Source organism: Salvia splendens, chromosome 20 (genome assembly GCF_004379255.2).
Source record: "Salvia splendens isolate huo1 chromosome 20, SspV2, whole genome shotgun sequence".
Taxonomy (NCBI): domain Eukaryota; kingdom Viridiplantae; phylum Streptophyta; class Magnoliopsida; order Lamiales; family Lamiaceae; genus Salvia; species Salvia splendens.
This window is the reverse complement of record NC_056051.1, coordinates 1470681-1490140: the sequence shown is the minus strand read 5'-3', so window position 1 is coordinate 1490140 and position 19460 is coordinate 1470681. Positions and strand designations below refer to the sequence as shown.

Below are 19460 nucleotides of genomic sequence, written 5' to 3'. Positions count from 1 at the left end.
AATAATTTAAAAGTATAAACCATACTTAATTTTAGGATAATAAATAACTATAATTCAAATTATCATAATTATAACTATATTATTAATATTTATTTTTATTTCTATAATAATAATAATAATAATTATTAAATAATTAAATATAATTAATATTATATAATAATATAATAATTATTAATTTATAAATTAGTAATTAACAATAAAATTGTAGTGAAATTTTAAATTATAAAATTTATTCAATTAAAAATTAAGTAAATATAATGATAATAATAGTAATAATAATAATCTTATTTATTATTATATTATTATATATTATGATGTATAATCCATATTTAAACTATCCATCATAATAATAAATAAAATAATATAATTATTTTCATTTGTAATTAATAATTTATTAAATACTATGTATTATTATTTTTTATAAATAAAAAATGATAAGTATATTTTTATTTTAGTGTTTAAATCAAATATATATACTTTCAAATCTTGATATTTTCCAAACACAGAAAAGTAAAGTTATTAGAAATCATATTCCCGGGATTCATTTTTCCCAGGAATCATTTTCCTTGCCAACTTTACTTTCCCGCCAACCAAACATGGCCTTAATGCGTAATTTTCAATCTGCAAAACTTATTCTGCGTGTGTAAAATATCACATTAATAAGATATTCTGGGTGAAAACTTATTCTGTGTGTGTAACAGTAAAATGCTTATGCTATTTTGAACCGTTTTTGAAGTTTGAGGTAGCAAGATAAAAAAGCCACATATATAGAAAGTAACATTGCTTTAGCTGTGTAAAGTAGGATAAAATAAACTACGTATATCAGTCAGCTATAGCAATTGATTCGTTGCGTAAAATAATACACAAAATATAAAATTTGTGATATTTTATACTCCACTACCATTTTTAAAGTTCATAAGATTTTCAGAATTGGGATTAAATTCGTAGTTTTACGGACCAATATTTCTTGATTTTATATATTGTTAACAACTTCCCTCCATCATCATAGCTTCAACGCCGGTGCTGGGGTCATTTTTCCTGCCCGACCTTGGTGCTGCCGCCAAACGTGGATCGACTCGGCGCTTCGATGGATGTGAATCAGGATGGTGGTGCCGATGACTTTACTCGCTAACTTTGTAAATAGATGCTATGCTACTTCCATATTTTTCCCACGAATTTTGTTATTAATTGTTTCTGATTAAGTTTGGCTATGACTGATATATTGTGGATGTTACGTAAAAAAAATACTCCCTCCGTCCCAAGGAAGATGACCCCTTCCTTGGGCGGCATGGAGTTTTATGCAATTTTATCACGTGTGTTACGTGGAGAGAGTAAGAAAAATTGGGTAAAGTATGAATGAGAAGCTTTTTCATTTTTAGAAATAACATTCTAAAATGACAAAATTAGACCATTGTTCATGATCAGAGGAGTACTATTTATATATATTATTTGTCTTTTGTTTTAATCGCCGGTTTGTAGTTTCTACAAACAAGATCAGCTTTAAATCAGATGGCCGAATGTATGATCCATTTTTCTGTTAGATTGTCTGGTTTATGGCATTGACATAAACCCATGATGGTTCATTGTAATGTTGGAATGAAAAAAAAAACCAAGTAGATTACAAATTATACATAAAGTAAAGAGAGACAACCTGCATTTGCATATGAGGATTGCAAAAACATTTTATTGATTGAAATCATGCTCCAACATTATTAGTTACACATGGAATTCAAGATCTTTACCATCTAATTGTGATTTGTGTGAGTGCAGACCTCAGAATATGCATGAACAAGCTATGGAAGTCAGCGTACTCGTTAACAGAATCGACACAAAATTCACTGCATTGTTGTCGAGTATGCTAAGACCCGATATCCTCTTCACCGTCGGTCCAGCTTTACTCACAACCTGCAATGCCAGGATCAAATAACTTATACTTAACACAAGTTGCAACAAATTTGTGTTAAGATCGGAATATCACCTTCTTTCGGACACTGCAGAAACCACTGTATTGGAGGGTTGCTCCCAATAAAGAGTCGATAACACTTCCACACAATCCCGAAAGAGCTGAAACTGGTATCAACAATAGCTGCTTCATAGCTACATTGAAAGTGCAGTTGGTAGTCAGAAATCCCAAGATAACAAATGTAAGTCCAAGCACAGAGCCCGCAGCTGCAGCAGCAAGAAATCCTGCCTTCGTCACGCCACCATTAGTACCCTTCTGAACTGGCTGTATAAACGAAAGAGAGGGTCAGACACTATGAAACGAACCTTAAGGAAGCCAAATAGACGTGCTGAACTTCAAATTCAGTTACAGACAAAATTAAGCAGTAACACATAAGAATTTCTAACAGTAAAGCATGAGTAATAAGCCGTGGTTGCTCACCTTGAAGTTTGTAATAAGCCTTGGTTGCTCATCACTGAGAACCCCGAGCTCAGACGACCATGTGTCTCCATTCGAGCAGCAGTAATGACCAAGAATGCCACCAGCTAGATATGTCATGAGACGCGATTCTTTCGAATTTAGGCAAAAGTCCTGCATGCCCACTTGTGCCCAAGCAATCAGGACTAAAATTGTTGCTATACCACTATTAGAAAAAACTTGTATCCTGTAAAATGAAGACAAATTGGAGTTATTAGTCTCAATGAAAGAAGAGAGAAAAAGTTGAATCACATTAACTAGGTGACAGTGAAGTTATGAAGCAACTTATATGCACATAACATTTATATTTGAGAGAGCATGGAAAGATACCAATTGCGTTGGCCACCCTCCTTAAAATCTGCATCAACTTTCTTCTTTTTGTCCTCTCCGACTTTGGTTAACAGTGAAGAAGAAACAAAGAAGGCAAGTAACAGAGCACCAAACCTACAATAATGCAAATACCACGAAAAAAACGAGAGAGAGATAAGATATTATAGGCAAGCACAGGCATGTCAAAGATGTTCCCAAATATAGGAGAAGATATGCGGATACCTGTAATTGACGGCAAAATGAATCGTCATAACAGCAAAACCAGAAAGAGCTCCAGAAAGGTCAAGGGACTTCTTTCTATATGACCTGATGGAAATTGCAGCTGAAAGAACTGCTGCAACCAATAGTTGTACTAAATTTCTTTCCATATCACAAGTTGACTCGTCCATCTTTGGGAGAGGCTAAGAATAAAAATAAAATTTCCGGATTAGTGAAAGCTTTTCTGCATCACTGTCTCCTATGACTCGAATGCGACTGCGAAACAGAGCACGGATAATTATAGATAAAAGCAAACCATGATAAGAACACACATTTTAGGTTAGATAACTCAGGTTAGATAACTCCGAGATAGAGTTAGGACACATATACTACATGGTATACCATAGGTAATAAATTTTGATGCTACTCTATTCAGCTTGTTTATCTTTTAATATACCACAATTCTAGTTCAACAGATTGGTTACGCAGAACTGCTATTCGACCAATAGGTTTAACACCACAGACCAGTAAAACGGCACCCAAATACGAGTGGCGGAATTTGAGAGGAAATGAAACTCAAAAGTACTTTCAATTTCATGGTCCAGCATTGCCATCAATAGTCAGCTGAAAATTTTAATCTTCCTCTTAAAAATGACATAAATACTTAGGTCATCCGCAACGTTGTCTCTTATTCGTCTCTTAACCGTCTCATCTCATCACTATTCATGGGCCCCACTATACTTTTCATCCCATCTCTTAACTAAGAGAAAGCTTCTGCAACCCTCCATCTCTTAATCATCTCATCCCTTAACTATTCATTCAATTTTATTTTTTATTTTTATTTTCAAACAAATTCAATTAATAAAAACATACTTTATTAAATAAAATAAAATTACAACTTAAAATTCTAAAAAAATATAAAAAACCACATTAATAAAATCCTAAAAAAATACATAATTTAAAATCTTCCGCTCACTCTCTCTAAATTCAAAATCTCAAAACTCAAAGAAGTAGAAGAAAGAGTTGTCTAATGGCGATCATGTGCATCTACTGGTTGCCAAATTTAGCCCAAATGTGTTCCATTAGATTCTCCTGGAGTTGGGCGTGGGCGGTAGAATCACGTGTCTCCCCATACCGGGTTGTCACAAAAGTATTCGCGTACTAACCTTGCGACAGCTTCCTCCTGGTTACGATGGATGTAAGTCCGGGATCGCCTTTGAGGCGCCGCGGCTTCCTCCTCCTCCTGACGTCGATCTTCTGCTAGCAATTCTTCCATTATTCGACGTATTTGCTCAAATGGATCCATAAATGGATTAAATTTGGGAGAAGAATAGTGTTTTGAGATGAAGAATGTAGAGTGTTTGAGAGAGAATAGAGAGTTTTTTTTGGATTAATTTGTAGGAATGATTTGATATTTATATAAGTGATTGGGGGCTTAAAAAAATTCAAAAAAATAAAAAATTTGTAAAAACCGACTATAAACAGCTAGTATAATTTTAGGATTTTTTTTTTTATTTTTCAAATTTTTCTGAATTTTTAAAAAAATAATAATAAAAAATACATTTTCAACGGAAATAAACGACGCCCACTCACGGACGAACAGCAGCTCGCCACGTTGCCAACGCGCGTGGCGAGACAGCTCGACAAGTGTCTCTCCGCGACGAGTTACGGGACAGGATGAGGACGGGCCGGGGATGAGACGGAGCCCGCAACGCTGTCTCGCTGCCGTCTCGTCTCTCCGAGACGAGATAGAGACCGCAACGAGACGCGTTGCGGATGCCCTTAGGCCCTGGTGATCAAAAAGTACTATAACAGGTTATCCAACCCAAAGAAACTGTACGGACATATAGAAAACATCAAATAATCCAAAACAAATTAATTAATGCCTTTTAGATAATAAAGGCTACACAACTAAGATGGATTACATTAGTCACTTTGTGCATCGTTTTAGGAACCCAACTTAAACAGCAACATTCAATCAGAAAAACAAATCCCACAATAGTTTGAAGCCCTAATTTAACTTGTTATCTTAAACATAGCTACTCCCCACTTGATTGATCCTCGATCATTTAAGCAGGGTTTCTCCACATCCACATCCACATCCACATCCAATCAGAACAGAAAATTGAATAAAGACTGAAGCTTTACCTCGAAAAATGAAGAAAATTGTGTAGATGAATGAAGTTTGAACTCTGTTATCGACGGTTTTGAATGGGAAGCGAACCTCCCCTCTTAATTTAATACTGCTCCGTCTAACTCTGAAGTCTAAACTCAGTAGAGTTGCTCTCTTTGTACAATCGCAGCTGCTCATTTTGACCAGTTGCGTATTCCTCATAAATGACTTACTATATTTATTTTATTATTAATCACGTTTATTATCTTGTGGAGATTCTTCTTATTTTTAGTTGCCCAACTTACACCACATGAAGAAATGTCTGAATTGTTAACCAGATGAACTAAAATATAACAAGTTGTTTAAATTAAAATTTGTTTGGCTTGTAGCATACGTATAATTTTAATAATCGACATTCGACAATGCCGTATAAGTTTCAATTATATGTTGTTTTTTTTAATCTACTCATTTCATTGTATGAATTTACATACTAGTATTACTTATATATGGAGTTATGGACATAGAATTATTTAGTGCGTCGCCAAAACTATTAGCTATAAGTTCATATGGGAAAAAATTATACTCCATTTATTTCTTGTTAATGGAGTCGTTTTATTTAAAAATAGTGTATTAAATATAATTTGAATAAAGTAGGAGAGATAATTACTTTTTACCAAAAATAAAATAACTTAATTAACTTAAAACTTTTAAAAATAATAAATTGATTCTATTAACATGGATAGGGCATACGGGAGTACTACTCCCATATAAAATTAATGCCTATATCACTTACATGATACTCCCTCCATCCCGCACTACTCGCACTTATTTCCCTTTTGGGCGTCCCAAGTTACTTGCACTCTTTCCATTTTTAGTAAAAATTTTCACCTACAGCCGTAATTTTTGACTTTCCTATACACTCATTCCTTAATCTCCGTGCCGAAAAGGAAAGGGACGAGTAGCTCGGGACGGAGGGAGTACATAAAAACATATTCAAACCATCTCCAAGTGTATACTAAAATCTAAAATAGGATATGTAATTAGCTCCAATAGTTCTCCAAAACTCAAATCCAAAAGTTTTTCAAATTTTGTGAGTAAAAAATGTATAATATAGAGAATATTTTTTTAAGTTTGAGTTTAGTGTAAATGGTTGGAGTAAAATCATATTTGATGTGACATTTACACTAAAATGAGTTTGAGTGTAGTATAAATAATTGGAGATGCTCTCAAGTCTCAACTCTCTATAATGACGTATGCATAAATTTTTATAAGATACTGATAGTAATTAAATTTCAACATTTTGATTATATTTTAAATAAGATAGTATCAACTGGACGACAATTAGTATGGCATTCAAGCTGTAGTGGGGTAAGCTAAGCTAGATTGTCTATCAATACTGCAGGAGACTGTAGGTGTTGATTACAATGCTAATACTCCATTAATTAACTTAATATGCAAATTAAGGACCTGTTTTGATGAATGAGGTGGAAATGTATGATGGGTTTACAACATAAGATTATGTTACGATTAAAACAAGTTAAAAGATGATACTCTTTCCACCCCTAAAAATATAAACTTAAAATATAAACTTTTGAAATGACATGGATTTTAATAATACATAAAATTAGCAAAGTAAGAGATATATAGAAAGAAAAGTGTATTGGTGAAAAATGAGTCTCACTTTATTAGAGTAAATAAATTTCCTTAAATAGAAAGTTACTATATTTATGGAATAGACAAGAAAGGAAAGAGAGTATAAATTTGTAAATTTTAAATAATATTAATACATTTAATAAATTTTAAAACATATGTTAATATTAATAATATTTCTTATAATGACCTTGAATTAAAGGACATGTTTCAGTTTATTTTTGTATAAATTTATTTACTTTATCAAAATTATCATTAAAATGTAGAATCATTTGCTAAATATACAACTTACAAGAATAAACAATGTCACAATAGTTACACATAAAATTAATTCATTTTAAAGACTAATTTAATTAGATGAATAATTTCAATTTCAACTCTCTAAATTAGCGGACTATTCAGATAAGTACAATACTACACTAACATCCTAATTTAGTGGATAATAATAAGTTAATAACGCTCATTTGAGTTATGTTTAGCGTCGTATTTTCCGCCCTATTATGTTAGTACATGACAAAGTTTCTTGTTTACACACAATTTCTAAATCAATCATTGAATTTTCTTTAATTTTGATTGTATTTTAATCTACACATCATAAACACTGCATACAGAAATACACACTCAAACGATTTACACATTTCTGAAATTATTAAACCGAGTAAATTTTTTCTTCATTTCCATTAACATATAAATGCACGTAAAGTATATTTTCACTTCAATTTTGACAAATAAAATCTCAAAAGAAAAATGTCAAGTCATTTATTTGTAATCAATTAAATAGAAATTCAAGACATTCCAAATAACTGCAATCTCACTGAAATTTATTATTACATCTCAAATATAAACACTGAATAAATCAATATTTTACGCAAAAAAGGACTCTCTTATGCAGCCGTACACAATTAATTTTAGTTAAGGGTTGATTATACATTTAATTTAACACTTTATTAGTCATAATGGAGTACATTTTTACTACATAAACTTTGATTACATAGACTTTAAAAATATCTTTTTGACATAATTTCACTGAAGGGAATATGTATTTTATGGATTTTTTTTTGTTCTAAAATGCTCCATCCGTCCACGAACAGGTGTTCCGTTTTGCCATTCTAATTCGATCACAAATAGGAGTCCATGTTCATTATTTCTACAAATGTAATAGGTCATACATTTTATTAACTTATTTCACTCACATATCATTTAAAACTAATATATATAAGTAAGACTTATATTCCATCAGTTTCTTCGACTCACTTTTTTAAATATTTCTTAAAATTTATATCAAAAATCATGGAACTTCTATTCGTGTACAAGGGATTAGTACTCTCCAACTATTAAGTGCATTTTAGCCTTATTTATATTTATGTATTTATTTTACTCTCAGTTATACTGTGAGAATAGTTTGTCTGAACAAAGAGACTGTTGTTCTGTGTTGATCACGCCATTAATCTAGCAAGTTAGCAGCTTACTTTTTCTCTTTCTTCTTCCCCACACATTTCGTGATCGCAACCGCAAATGTCGGTAATCACCGCCACATCCGCCGTTCCACCTCTCCACTCACCGCGATCGACCCCGCGGCCGAGAGTCGCGATGATGGTGCGATCATCCAACGCAGTCTCTGCCGCTTCGATCCTCACCAAGCTGCACAGCGACTGCGCCACTCCCCTGCCCCTCCTGCGCCAAGTCTCCCACGCCATGGCCGCCGACATGCGCGCCGGCTTGGCCGCCGACGGCGCCTCCGATCTCAAAATGATCCTCAGCTTCGTTGATTCCCTTCCCACCGGGTATGCATTGTCACAATTACATTTCCTATTACCTCGATTTTCAGCTGAAATTTAACAAATCGGAGCTACATTCGACCTAATTCTGTTGCAATTATGCTGAATTGTTGAAAATGCACATGTCTAGTGTGATCCTTAATTGATTTGGAATGGTAATTTGATGAATTAAGGGATGAGAATGGATTATACTATGCTTTGGATCTCGGAGGTACGAATTTCCGAGTGATGAGAGTGCAATTGGGAGGGAAGGAAGGTAGAGTGGTGGCGACTGAATTCGATCAAGTCACCATCCCTCATGAATTGATGTTTGCTACTTCCGAGGTTGGTTCGTTGTTGCTTCGGTTAATTCACTGATAATTATATAATCATATATGACCATGCTTTTTTAGGAGCTTTTCGATTTCATCGCGTCTAAGCTGGCGAAATTCGTTGAGAAGGAAGGCGGGAAGTTTGAGTCGCGCCGAGGAAGAACGAGGGAAGTGGGGTTTACTTTCTCCTTTGCAGTGAAGCAGACGTCGATTAACTCTGGCGTTCTCATTAAATGGACTAAAGGCTTTGCTGTCTCCGGAACTGTGAGTGTTCATTCTCGATTGATCTAAGTTAAGAAAGGTCGGTCTCACCTTGTTTTTACTGCTTTTCAGGAAGGGAGAGATGTAGTTGCCTGCTTGAATGAGGCTATGGGAAGGCAGGGCTTGAATATGAGAGTTTCTGCCCTGGTACATTGTCATTCGTGATGTGGCCTCGTTTGCAAACACGTGTGGCTTCTTGCTCATTGTTAGTGCTTTTTTTTTGTGTGGTGTTATGGTAGGTCAATGATACTGTGGGAGCATTAGCTGGAGCTAGATACTGGGACGACAATGTTATGGTTGCGGTCATTCTAGGAACGGGGACCAATGCCTCCTACGTGGAGCGCGTGGACAACATACCTAAGCTTCACGCCCCCAAATCAGCAGGTGGAAGTACGGTATGTGGCTATATGTTCGTCTGTTGGTGATTCGTGATATCATTATGAATACTTCTTGTTGTTTAACCACTAGATTATAAACACCGAATGGGGGGCATTCTCGAGGGGTCTGCCCTTGACCGAGTTTGACAGAGAAATGGATGCTGCGAGCATCAATCCCGGCCAACAGGTAGACATCCAGCCCTGTTCACATCCTTTTTTTCCCTTTCGTTGTGTTACTGTTCCGTGCATTGCCTGATTGATTATACAACGAAATTGGCAAACAGATATTTGAGAAAACAATTTCTGGGATGTATCTTGGTGAGATTGTTAGACGAGTGTTGCACAGAATGGCCGAAGATGCTACATTATTCGGTGACTCCATACCAGAAAAGCTACAGATGCCGTTTTCTCTCAGGTACATTATAGTAGTATACTAAAAAGGAAAATAAAAAGGTTACATTGTTATATTGTTATGATGAGTATTTTTCAACATTTCTACAAATTTCATTACCAAATCATCTATTCATCTTCATTTAGTTTGAGATTTGTATGCCACAAAGCATTAATGTGTCGTTGAGAAACCGGATTTAGAACTATAACCTTATGAGAAGAATTTCCCTTGAATATGTTTCTCAAACTATACCTTGTAGGACACCAGACATATGCACCATGCAACAGGACTCGTCTAAAGATCTTGAAGTCGTTGGATCAATCCTCTACGACGTGGCTGGGGTAGAACTCCATTTACAGCTCTACAATAAAATTTTTGATCATATATCATACTTTGATCAAATAATGAACCTATAACAACAAACATCGAATTATGAAAAGCTATTATTAGTGATTGGTGCCATACTACTAATTTCCCGGCTGATATGTGCATATCCATCAGGTGAATTCCAAATTGGAGTCGAGGAAGATAGTAGTAGACGTATGCGAGACCATTGCAAAACGTGGGGGGCGGTTGGCCGGGGCAGGAATCGTGGGGATTCTCCAGAAGATGGAGGGAGATTCAAAAGGTGCGGTGTTTGGTAAGAGAACGGTGGTGGCGATGGATGGAGGGTTATATGAGCATTATCCCGAATATAGACGGCACCTTCAAGATGCAGTGACGGAGCTTTTAGGACCCGAGATTTCGAAGAATATAATAGTGCAACACTCTAAAGATGGATCTGGTATTGGAGCTGCTCTTTTGGCTGCTACTAACTCCATCTATCCACATTGAATTTTTGCAGCTCTATGGTATGGGCCTTTGTTTTGTTAGCCACAATGATCAAGTGGTTGACAAAGACGTCCAGGCTTCAAAATTTCTTATCTATTGAAAGAAATACTGCATTTTTATTGGCCTCTCTTTGCTTGTCTGCTACCAAATCAAGAATGCTTATTTATATATGAGGAACACCAATAAACTTGGTGTGATGAGTGAGGTAGCATTCAAATTTTGGTCTGGTTTTATGTTGAAATTAAATAAAAAAAGGGTTTTAGTTTTGCAAAAATGATCTAATTAATCGAATTATCCTAAATTTTAGAATCAAAATTGAACAGAAATTTTTTTTTTTGAAAATCTCTGAAAAAATGAGACGAGTTCAGGTAAAAATGACAATAAATTTTCATCCCATTTTTTTCAAGAACGTGCAACCAAATTATGATCTATAAAAACCTAAGCACAACTAAATTATTCATAAGAAACAACCGAATAATTACTAGATCATCCCACCCTCAACCCAAATAAATACCGAATTACATAATTTTAACAAGGAAAATCACACAAAAATAAATTTTAAACTACATAATTAAAAATTAAAAATTACGTAGTCGAAATCAATTGGAATGTGCCCAAATATCTTCGATAAGATCTCGATGGAGCTGGCTTTGAATTCATTTTCACGAAGAGAAGCTCGTCGACTTTGAAATTCTCGAAATTGAGCCGGTGCACTTTGAGATGGATCGTTGCATGTAGTTGTCGAGCTAGTCCAACTTCATCATTCGACCAATTATTTATGCTTTTCTTTTATCTCTTTGAAAAAAAAGGAAAAATTGCTCTTGGAAATATATAAAAGAAAAATATAAGATCAAAATTCAACCAATAATGTAAGGGCAATCTCTTGTTTCAGTGTTCTTTCAATTTGAAGTAAATCTCCAGAAAATTTACAAGCCTTGTCAAGGAAATTTGCTGCAGATTTTTCCAAGACTCAAGTTTCGTACATCCGAGGGTCACATCCGAGGGTCACAAGTCGTCGATGTAAACAGGAAACGAACCAAAATGGAGAAGAAATAATGAACAAATGATGATATATTTAGTAAGCATGTTGATAGTAACTACTTATCCATGTCAAAGGTGCATGTTTTCAGGTTGGAACACGGCTCCATTTCTCCCGAATCCCAAAGGAAGGTTGTGATGCAGAGGCAACGACGCGTTGATAGCCATTACCTGCTGTTGTGAAGGTGGGAGCTGTTGAAACTTGGAGCCCAGAGCAGCATGCAGATGTGGGAACAGAGAGTTCAGCACAGCTCCGTTTCTCCAGTCTGGAAGGCGAAGCGCACCACCTCCTCCCGTGTTGTTATAATACTGTCCTGTTCTGTCTGTGAAACTGCTGGTATGATACTGAGAGAGCTGCAGCATCGATCAAGCATGATTTTCTCGTCATTACTATTATAAAGGAAACACCAATAGTAACAATATCCGAATTAAAATGACGATCAGCAAGCTACCTGTTGTGCTTGCAAGGCTGAATTATGACTGTGCGGAGACGAAGAATAGCCATTCCGGGGCAGTGAATAAAGCATGGGGGACTGGTTTCGTGACTGCGTGTATGGCATATAGTACTGTTTAGGAGGCTCGAGAAAACATCCTGCTCCGTTTGCACTCTCACTGGTGTCCAAACCACGAATCCCCATTCCCAAAGATAAAATGTCGTATCCCTGCAAAATTATAGCATTCAGATCAGAGCCGGATTCTCATACAGATGGCATCAGCAAGGAACTCACCTGCTTTGCAGAGGTTTCAGAAGCCATCTGCTCATCTTGGATTGGCCTCTTATTCAAAAGGAAACCATTTTGGTTTTCCGATGAACCTTTTTCAGCAGCATCTATGTCGATGGCACTAAAATATGTGTCACCGTTTCTCCCCATTTGGTTGTCTGAACCTCGAAAATTTGTTGGTTGAGCAGGCTTCACTGGCAATCCTTCTTTTCTGTCTGATATTTGCAAGACTTTGATGAGACGACTTATGTAAACGTGTGCTGAACATCTCTTCCGTGAATTGTTCGATTCAGTAGCAACTCTAGTATGCTGAACCATTAAAAGGTGCTAATTAGCTTGTTGGGTTCAAACAAACCATTTCCAGACTACTATCTTTAAGCTTGTACCTTTTCACTACTAATTTTGCTCTCAACGACATGAGGCTGAGAGGTAAAAGTTGTGCCCTCAAACAAGCGGTGTGTCTCAGAACTCGCGGCTTGCATTGCAGACAAGTTGGGTGACGGGAACAAATCTATATTTGGAAAACACACATACCCCATAAATATACAAACAAAACAAGTACACAATCCGTGCACCCAAAACTAATCTTTCTGGTAATGAGAATGTTACTTACCCTTATATTTGTTTTTGCCATACTGCAATCCAGAAGCTGTGACCTGAAAGGTTCGAGAACATCGTCTCTTAGAAACATATATTTAGATGCAAGATACTACCTTAAATTAAATATTGAGCATACCCGATCCAAGTGAATTTCCTCTTCATGACTTTGATTGATGCCATGTACGGATACTAGTGGTCTGAAAGATAAATAACTTTGTAAGAATAAAATAGCTAAACTAATAACGTCGTGAAGAAATATTTTACTTCACCTTAAAGTGGAACTCGGACATGAATCAGATTTGCCTCCATAAGCATTGGGGGTCGCTGCCTGCTTGCAAGAAAAAAAAGGCTCAGGCTGTCGAGCCTCTAACGTTTGGGATATGACTTCTTCTGTTAAATTGACCACATTTGAAATTGAAGGACAAACAGCTCCAAGAGTTACTTCTGAGCTAATTTTTCTAGTCTCGTCTTGTAGTGTCCGACAGGTATCTGCTTAAAGAGGCAGTTGGAATGATTAAGTATTTGACAAGAGCATAAACTGACCAACAAAAAAAAGTACTACTCGAAACGTTGATGGAGATACCTTCTTCTAGAGTAGTTGAAGATTTTATTTCGGGCTTCTCATCGTCTACTTTTTGCTGATCAGCCTCGTTTGCATTAGTGAACATACCAGCCAAAGCATACAAGGTTTCAGCCACTTCTTCCTCGTCCTTGGTGATATGTCTCTTCTTCTGAAAATGTAATTCCACACAGAATTGTATTTTTGTTTTTTCTATCATGTAAAAGAGATAATACAGCTTAATGTTTAAGAACTGCAGTGTCCAACCTTATTAAATTTGAATTTCTTTGCACCATCTTTTCTATAAACTGTAGTTGACACATCATGTTGCTTCCTTGAAGTTAGCAACGGTGAGGTAACGGACTCACGGCTCCGCTTTTTGATGGCTACAGAATTGAAAACACGAGATTCATACAAAACTCAAAGCATTGAACCAAATACTCTTCAAAAGCCAATTTCACAAAGGACTTAAAAAATAGCTTTATGCTTCAGCAACCAATTGCAGCAACTCTGTCTACAGTCTACACAACTAATTACTGAAACTGTTGAACAGAAAAGTTGAAGTAAAAGATAGCCAAAAAATAAAATAAACCCCTTCAAAACATAAAAAAAAAAAAGAAAAGAAAAGATATTTCCAAACCAAATGAAGAAGCCAGTGAGTCAAAGTTACACCACAGATAAAAGAGTTAAATAAAAATTCACATCATTTCCATTTTCCAAAGTACATTCCTCACAAGCTCAGATAAAGCAACATAGAGAATCTTCCTCTGCCAACACCAGCAAGAAAAGCCAGTAAAGAAACAAAAAGGCAGTAAGAAAAGAATTAGGTACACAGAAAAGCAACAAGAAGATGAGTAGGAAACTCCACTTTTCCAAAAAATGATCAAACCACAAACTCCAATTAACCAAAGTAAATCACAATTAACACTACGATAAACATGAAACTCCCATAACCACGCACCGGACCGCAGCTTCCTCGGAATCGAGGCATGATTTACAGCACCACATCCATCAAGAATCTGCAGAAATGGAGACCTATGCGGCACCGATACGGATACGCGTATCGGTATCCGAAGGATACGGATACGCGGATACGGCTCTTTCCCAAACAACCCGATACGCGGATACGTTTTAACTATTTTTTTTAATAAATAATAATAGTGCAAAATAAATTACAAAATAGATATTCTAATTCAACATAGAGACATTAAAGGTCTATTACACTCAAAATAACATGATAGCAGCAGGTTCTAAATTAGGAAATAATTAAAAGGTAGTAGCAAACTAGCATCAAGCCATCAACATCAAGCTTCTTCCTCATTCCCCGTCTCCTCCAGCTCCACACCTTCATCCTCGGCATCACCCAATCCAAATGATACAGCCTGCAACTCAGGTTCATCAATGGAGAGGTCAGCAACTTCAAGAAGACCAACACCACTAAGGGAATCAAAAGAATCTCCCCCAACATCCCACATCCTTGTCTCTCCTTTCTTGTATGCATCAGTTCTTCTTGACAAATGTCTCAGATTTGAGTGCACAAAGACCAAATCTTCAGCCCGCTCAGGAGTTAAGGCATTTCTCTTGACACTATGGATGAAGCTATATGTGCTCCAATTTCTTTCACAGCAAGAAGAAGAGGCCGGTTGGCTGAGCAGTTTCATGGCCAAACTCATCAAAAGAGGGATAGATTGTCCATGATTTGTCCACCATGTCATTGGGGAAACAGCCCATCTATCATGTATAGAATCAGGGTCATTGAATTCTTCTGAACAACTAGAAAACCTTGCATATTCTTCCTTCACTGCAGCCAACTCTTGCGGTATGCGAAAGAATTTCTTGAAGCAAGTCATCCTCATTTGTGATATTTCCTTGTCCTTGTGGGGGGTAGTCGGCCAGCACCTTCTTGAAGCCACATGTTGCTGTAAAATCTGGAATTGGCAGCAATTTAGATCATGAAGTTAAAATGAAAAAATGAAGAGCAAAGAATCTGAATTTTAATTGCACAGTGCATATTACCTTGGATTGAGTGAATGAGCCAAACAATGAAGTGGATTATTGCCTTTTGTCCACCTAGCAATCAATATATCATGAAGTTGAAAGAAATCCCTCCAGAAAACATTGCTCTAACAATTAAAGCATCCAAGTGCTTGCGGTCTTGCAATGCCCATGATTTTTCCAATTGAGAAACAGGCCCCCTCTTGGTCCTCTTGCTGTTGTCTGAAGGAGCTACAGGCAAAGAAACAGTGCATGCCTTTGATCTTTCCAATAGCTCCTTACACTTTTCCACTTCCCTCCTCATGTCACTCAGCATTTCAAATGAAACATTTGGACATGTCTTAATCCCCTGTCTTAATTTTTGCAGCAAATGAGCTTCAACTCTTGTATAGCTAGTGCTTTTTGAAAATGGACAATAGTTGCATCTCCATAATATATTTCCTCCACCAGGTTTAGGCTTCTCTAGAATGGTGACATGATCCCACAATGGAGCCCTGATATCAGTTATTTGTCTGGACCCAGATCCAACACTAGAACTAGCAGCAGAACTAGCACTAGAACTAGCAGCAGTAGCACTCAGATTTGGAGATGCCATACTGCTGAAATTATAATTGAATTGAATTGGGGGAGCAAAAAACTGAATTATAACATAGAAAAGCGATGGCAAAAATAGATACATAAAACGAAAAATCTAAAAAAAAAAGCATACCGAATCTATGGAGGCGGGGAGTTTTTGACCTAGCTGCGGCTTTCTCAATTGTGTGGAATCTTATATTGTATAGAGCATCATTATTTATAGAGCTAGATTTGTTCATCCAGCTGCAATGGGCTACATCACAAATGGGCTTTTTGGTCCAGCCCGTTAATTCTATCGGGCCGGCTCCTTTAGATGGGCTTTAAACTGGGCCGTATCCACCGAGATACGTATCGAATCTGAGGTTTCCCGGCCCAATACGGCCCATCCCGCGGATACGCCCAGGATACGTATCCGTCGCGTATCCGTCGCGTATCGGTATCGGATACGTATCCGATACGCGATACGGCAACAAAGTGAAGTATCCGTGTTATATAGATGGAGACTAATTAGCAATTTACCATCAAGAATCATAATGTTATTTATTTTTTTTACCATTGTTGATAACTTGCAATTACTAGTAGAAGGCTGAGACTCATCATCACCAGCAAATGAAACAGAGCCCATTTCACATCCAAAATATCCCTCTCTTGAAACACAGACTTCCAAAGCTACAAACAAGACGAGATAAGTTCAACCGCAAAAAGATTACAAGATAGAAAAAGAAGAATATAATGCGACACGTAGCTCAAGAAAACTAACACCAAAAAGCATATCACCATAGCCCAGATGAAGACAACCCCCCTTTTGTTGGCTAGTACCTTAAAATTCAATTTGCAAGTGGAGGATGTTTCGGTAATTTCGCACCAGATGCGGAGAGGAATTCGGTGATCGAAGCGAGAATTGAAAACGATGCACGATGACTAATCCCACATTTGTCCTTTTCTACTGAAATTGAGAGGAGGAGGAGGAGGAAACAATGGAGTTGGGGAGATGGATAAAGTGCGTTTCTTTGTTCAATTTTTCATTTTTGTGTGAGTTAAAGCGAATGAGAGGGGGAAGCAAAGTTATTGTTGTTGTCCTTTTTTACTGGGGATGTTGAGGGAATCGGGTTCTTCAGCTTCACGCATTAAAAAGGACTCATCTTTACTCTCTCTCTCTCTCTCTCTCTCTCTCACACACACACACACACACGCCTGCACACTCTCAGCTTTCTCTCTCATTGTCTCAAAAAACGGAGAAGAAAAGGAAATACGGAGAATAAAAGGAAGAAAAGAAAAAAAAATTGCGACTTTTTGGTTTGCATTAATTCTATTATTGAACTTAGCTTGATTCAGAACGGCATTAATGCGAATCGGGGAGAAATAGGTGTAAAAGCAGAGAAAGAAATCATCAAAATGAGGGATGTTCGATTTTTGATGATGTTTGATTTATGAAACTGAGACGAATTTCAGTCGAGACGGGGCGATGAAAGAGAGAAAATGGTGTCTGTGTTTGTCAATGATTTTGCAGAGAAGAGAATGGCAGAGAAGAGAAGCAATCACGCTGAGTGTGTGGAAGAGTTAAGAAAATAGTAATAAAATAAGTGTCGTGAGTGACGTCATTAAAAGATCGGACGGCTGCGATCAAGTGGAACCTTTGACCAGTCGGATGCATGTACAACACTGCGTCCGACGTGTTTGTCTACAATGATGTTTACTATCCCATCATTGAATACTCCCTCCTTATCATTAATCATTTATCAAAAGTTCTCCCGCATGGGCGTAGCGCAGTTGGCAACGGAGGGCAGATCTTGCTACAATGAGTCTGGGTTTGAATCTCACTGCTGTCGTGTAGTTGCTTCCAATCCCACTGCTGTCGTGTAGTAGCTTCCATCTCTCTGGCACAAGTGTGAGACCTTAGGAGATGGACTTCTTCTGGCAGCCAGTAGGTTAAGGCCTCCCCTTAACAGGCTACTGCGTACCTGATTGAACCTCCTCATATGAGTCGGGCCGAAGTGTGGGGGCCACCAAGGCGACGAAAAGTTCTTAAATTTTATTTGAAAGTATATTTAAATGATATTTAAGAATTTTATATAGTTATTTATATAAAACTTATAAAAAATTTAAAAATTATTCCTTTCATCCCAATTAAATTAAGTTCAAATTTTTGGACATGGATGGAGATTAAGAAATTGTGTTGAAAAATATGAGAGATGAATAAAATAGAAAAAATAAAGAGAGAGTATATGATGGAATAAAGTAAAGGTGATTCGATGTTTTGTTTTTTTGTCAAAAAAGTAAATAATTCAATTTAGCTGGGACATCCCAAAAGGAATACGATTCAACTTAAGTCAAATGGAGGAAGTAGTTTAATAGGGCTTAGGGCATCATTAACCCCGGCCCAGTTTCAGGCCCCAAGTCCCCTCCACGTCATCATTCCTCTACAGTTGCGGCCCAGGCCCCAACTGCTCTAACCCTGCTGGCCACAACTAATAAATGACACTATTCACAACTTCAATCTATTTTACACGTAAAATAAAAAATACCGGAAATTTATAACACGGAAAATTTCATTTATAACACTAGAATTTCATTTTTAATACAAAAACAATAAATTATAACCTAAAAAATATTAAAAATTTAGAATATTAAAAAAAGTGCAAAAAAAAATTACAAATCTACAGCCACGTCGCCCCTTTCCCTCTCCATCTTCTTCCTATTCCTCTTCCACCCTCTTCTTCCTATCCCCTAACCTCTTCTTCCTCTTCTAAAATATAAAAATTCAGAACTTGGGGCACAGGAGTGGCCCGAACCCCCTCACCCCGGAAGCTCCAACGCCGGCCAGGCCGGACCGCGGGAGCGTCACCGGGCCGCAACTACGGCCCAGGGACCGGCCTGGGCCGGAACCTCCACCCCTCCAACGCGTAGGACGGGCTGGGACTCGCGTTTTGCGGCCCGACCTCCCCCGTTAACGATGCTCTTAGATCATCTCTAACCATTTACACTAAACTCAAACTCATTTCGGTGTAAACCTAAAGATAGATATGCTTTACTCAAAAACAAAAAAAATGAGATTGATTTTGGAGCATCATTAGAACTAAGTGTCTCATCTATTTTGGGTTTTAGTGTACTATTTGAGATGGTTTTAAGCCCCTTGATTCCTGCACTTGTGGTCCGCCCATGTGACAAGTACCGACGGATATACTGAAAAAAAACTAATGACAAGTAATGTGAACGAAGGAATTATCTTATTTTGCTATTTGAAACATTTATATTTATGTGTCTTTTGAATTTTTTTTTTAGTTTGACAATATGTATTCTGAGTCCACCTT

At 36.9% G+C, this 19460-nt stretch overlaps 4 protein-coding genes across 8 annotated transcripts; 1 reads left to right on the top strand and 3 right to left on the bottom strand.

The window, feature by feature from the left end:
* Positions 1-1656: 1656 nt before the first annotated feature.
* LOC121782182 (protein PGR-like) lies at positions 1657-5289 on the bottom strand. 4 transcript variants are annotated; one of them, XM_042179919.1, is made up of 7 exons: positions 5096-5288; positions 4114-4753; positions 2972-3223; positions 2750-2863; positions 2384-2606; positions 1979-2227; positions 1657-1905 (listed from the first exon to the last, which is right to left on the bottom strand). In XM_042179919.1, exons 3-7 carry the CDS (start codon positions 3136-3138, stop codon positions 1774-1776), a joined length of 885 nt encoding a protein of 294 aa, XP_042035853.1. In that variant the 5' UTR covers positions 3139-3223; positions 4114-4753; positions 5096-5288; the 3' UTR covers positions 1657-1773. The 4 variants fall into 4 exon arrangements, with proteins under 4 accessions (XP_042035853.1, XP_042035854.1, XP_042035855.1 ...); XM_042179920.1 differs by having other exon boundaries at positions 4114-4736; XM_042179921.1 differs by lacking the exon at positions 4114-4753 and having other exon boundaries at positions 2972-3150; positions 5096-5289.
* Positions 5290-8121: 2832 nt separating this feature from the next.
* On the top strand, positions 8122-10859 carry LOC121782174 (hexokinase-2, chloroplastic-like). Its single transcript, XM_042179908.1, has 9 exons — positions 8122-8494; positions 8662-8812; positions 8881-9063; positions 9133-9207; positions 9300-9455; positions 9529-9624; positions 9722-9852; positions 10088-10169; positions 10330-10859. Exons 1-9 carry the CDS (start codon positions 8226-8228, stop codon positions 10660-10662), a joined length of 1476 nt encoding a protein of 491 aa, XP_042035842.1. The 5' UTR covers positions 8122-8225; the 3' UTR covers positions 10663-10859.
* Positions 10860-11504: 645 nt separating this feature from the next.
* On the bottom strand, positions 11505-17683 carry LOC121782171. The gene is made up of 11 exons (XM_042179905.1): positions 16703-17683; positions 14540-14597; positions 13846-13964; positions 13603-13750; positions 13289-13508; positions 13156-13216; positions 13033-13075; positions 12806-12930; positions 12426-12728; positions 12150-12359; positions 11505-12051 (listed from the first exon to the last, which is right to left on the bottom strand). The coding sequence occupies exons 1-11, from the start codon at positions 16772-16774 to the stop codon at positions 11770-11772; spliced, it is 1641 nt and encodes a 546-aa protein (XP_042035839.1). The 5' UTR covers positions 16775-17683; the 3' UTR covers positions 11505-11769.
* Positions 14704-16624, bottom strand: LOC121782186. Of its 2 annotated transcripts, none has more exons than XM_042179925.1 (3): positions 16283-16624; positions 15595-16172; positions 14704-15506 (listed from the first exon to the last, which is right to left on the bottom strand). In XM_042179925.1, the coding sequence occupies exon 3, from the start codon at positions 15432-15434 to the stop codon at positions 14883-14885; it is 552 nt and encodes a 183-aa protein (XP_042035859.1). In that variant the 5' UTR covers positions 15435-15506; positions 15595-16172; positions 16283-16624; the 3' UTR covers positions 14704-14882. The 2 variants fall into 2 exon arrangements, with proteins under 2 accessions (XP_042035859.1, XP_042035860.1); XM_042179926.1 differs by having other exon boundaries at positions 15595-16169.
* Positions 17684-19460: the final 1777 nt, after the last annotated feature.

Excerpts from the sequence above, each read along its gene's own strand:
- LOC121782186 (XM_042179925.1), bottom strand. The coding sequence starts at position 15,434 with ATGAGGATGACTTGCTTCAAGAAATTCTTTCGCATACCGCAAGAGTTG.
- LOC121782182 (XM_042179921.1), bottom strand. The coding sequence starts at position 3,138 with ATGGACGAGTCAACTTGTGATATGGAAAGAAATTTAGTACAACTATTG. Across the intron at positions 2,864-2,971 it reads CATTTTGCCGTCAATTACAG|GTTTGGTGCTCTGTTACTTG; the intron begins GTATCCGCATAT and ends GCATTATTGTAG. Across the intron at positions 2,607-2,749 it reads GAGGGTGGCCAACGCAATTG|GATACAAGTTTTTTCTAATA; the intron begins GTATCTTTCCAT and ends TTCATTTTACAG.
- LOC121782171 (XM_042179905.1), bottom strand. The coding sequence starts at position 16,774 with ATGGGCTCTGTTTCATTTGCTGGTGATGATGAGTCTCAGCCTTCTACT. Across the intron at positions 12,931-13,032 it reads TGGCAAAAACAAATATAAGG|ATTTGTTCCCGTCACCCAAC; the intron begins GTAAGTAACATT and ends TTCCAAATATAG. Across the intron at positions 12,052-12,149 it reads CAGCCTTGCAAGCACAACAG|CTCTCTCAGTATCATACCAG; the intron begins GTAGCTTGCTGA and ends TCGATGCTGCAG.
- LOC121782174 (XM_042179908.1), top strand. The coding sequence starts at position 8,226 with ATGTCGGTAATCACCGCCACATCCGCCGTTCCACCTCTCCACTCACCG. Across the intron at positions 8,813-8,880 it reads TGATGTTTGCTACTTCCGAG|GAGCTTTTCGATTTCATCGC; the intron begins GTTGGTTCGTTG and ends ATGCTTTTTTAG. Across the intron at positions 9,208-9,299 it reads ATATGAGAGTTTCTGCCCTG|GTCAATGATACTGTGGGAGC; the intron begins GTACATTGTCAT and ends GTGTTATGGTAG.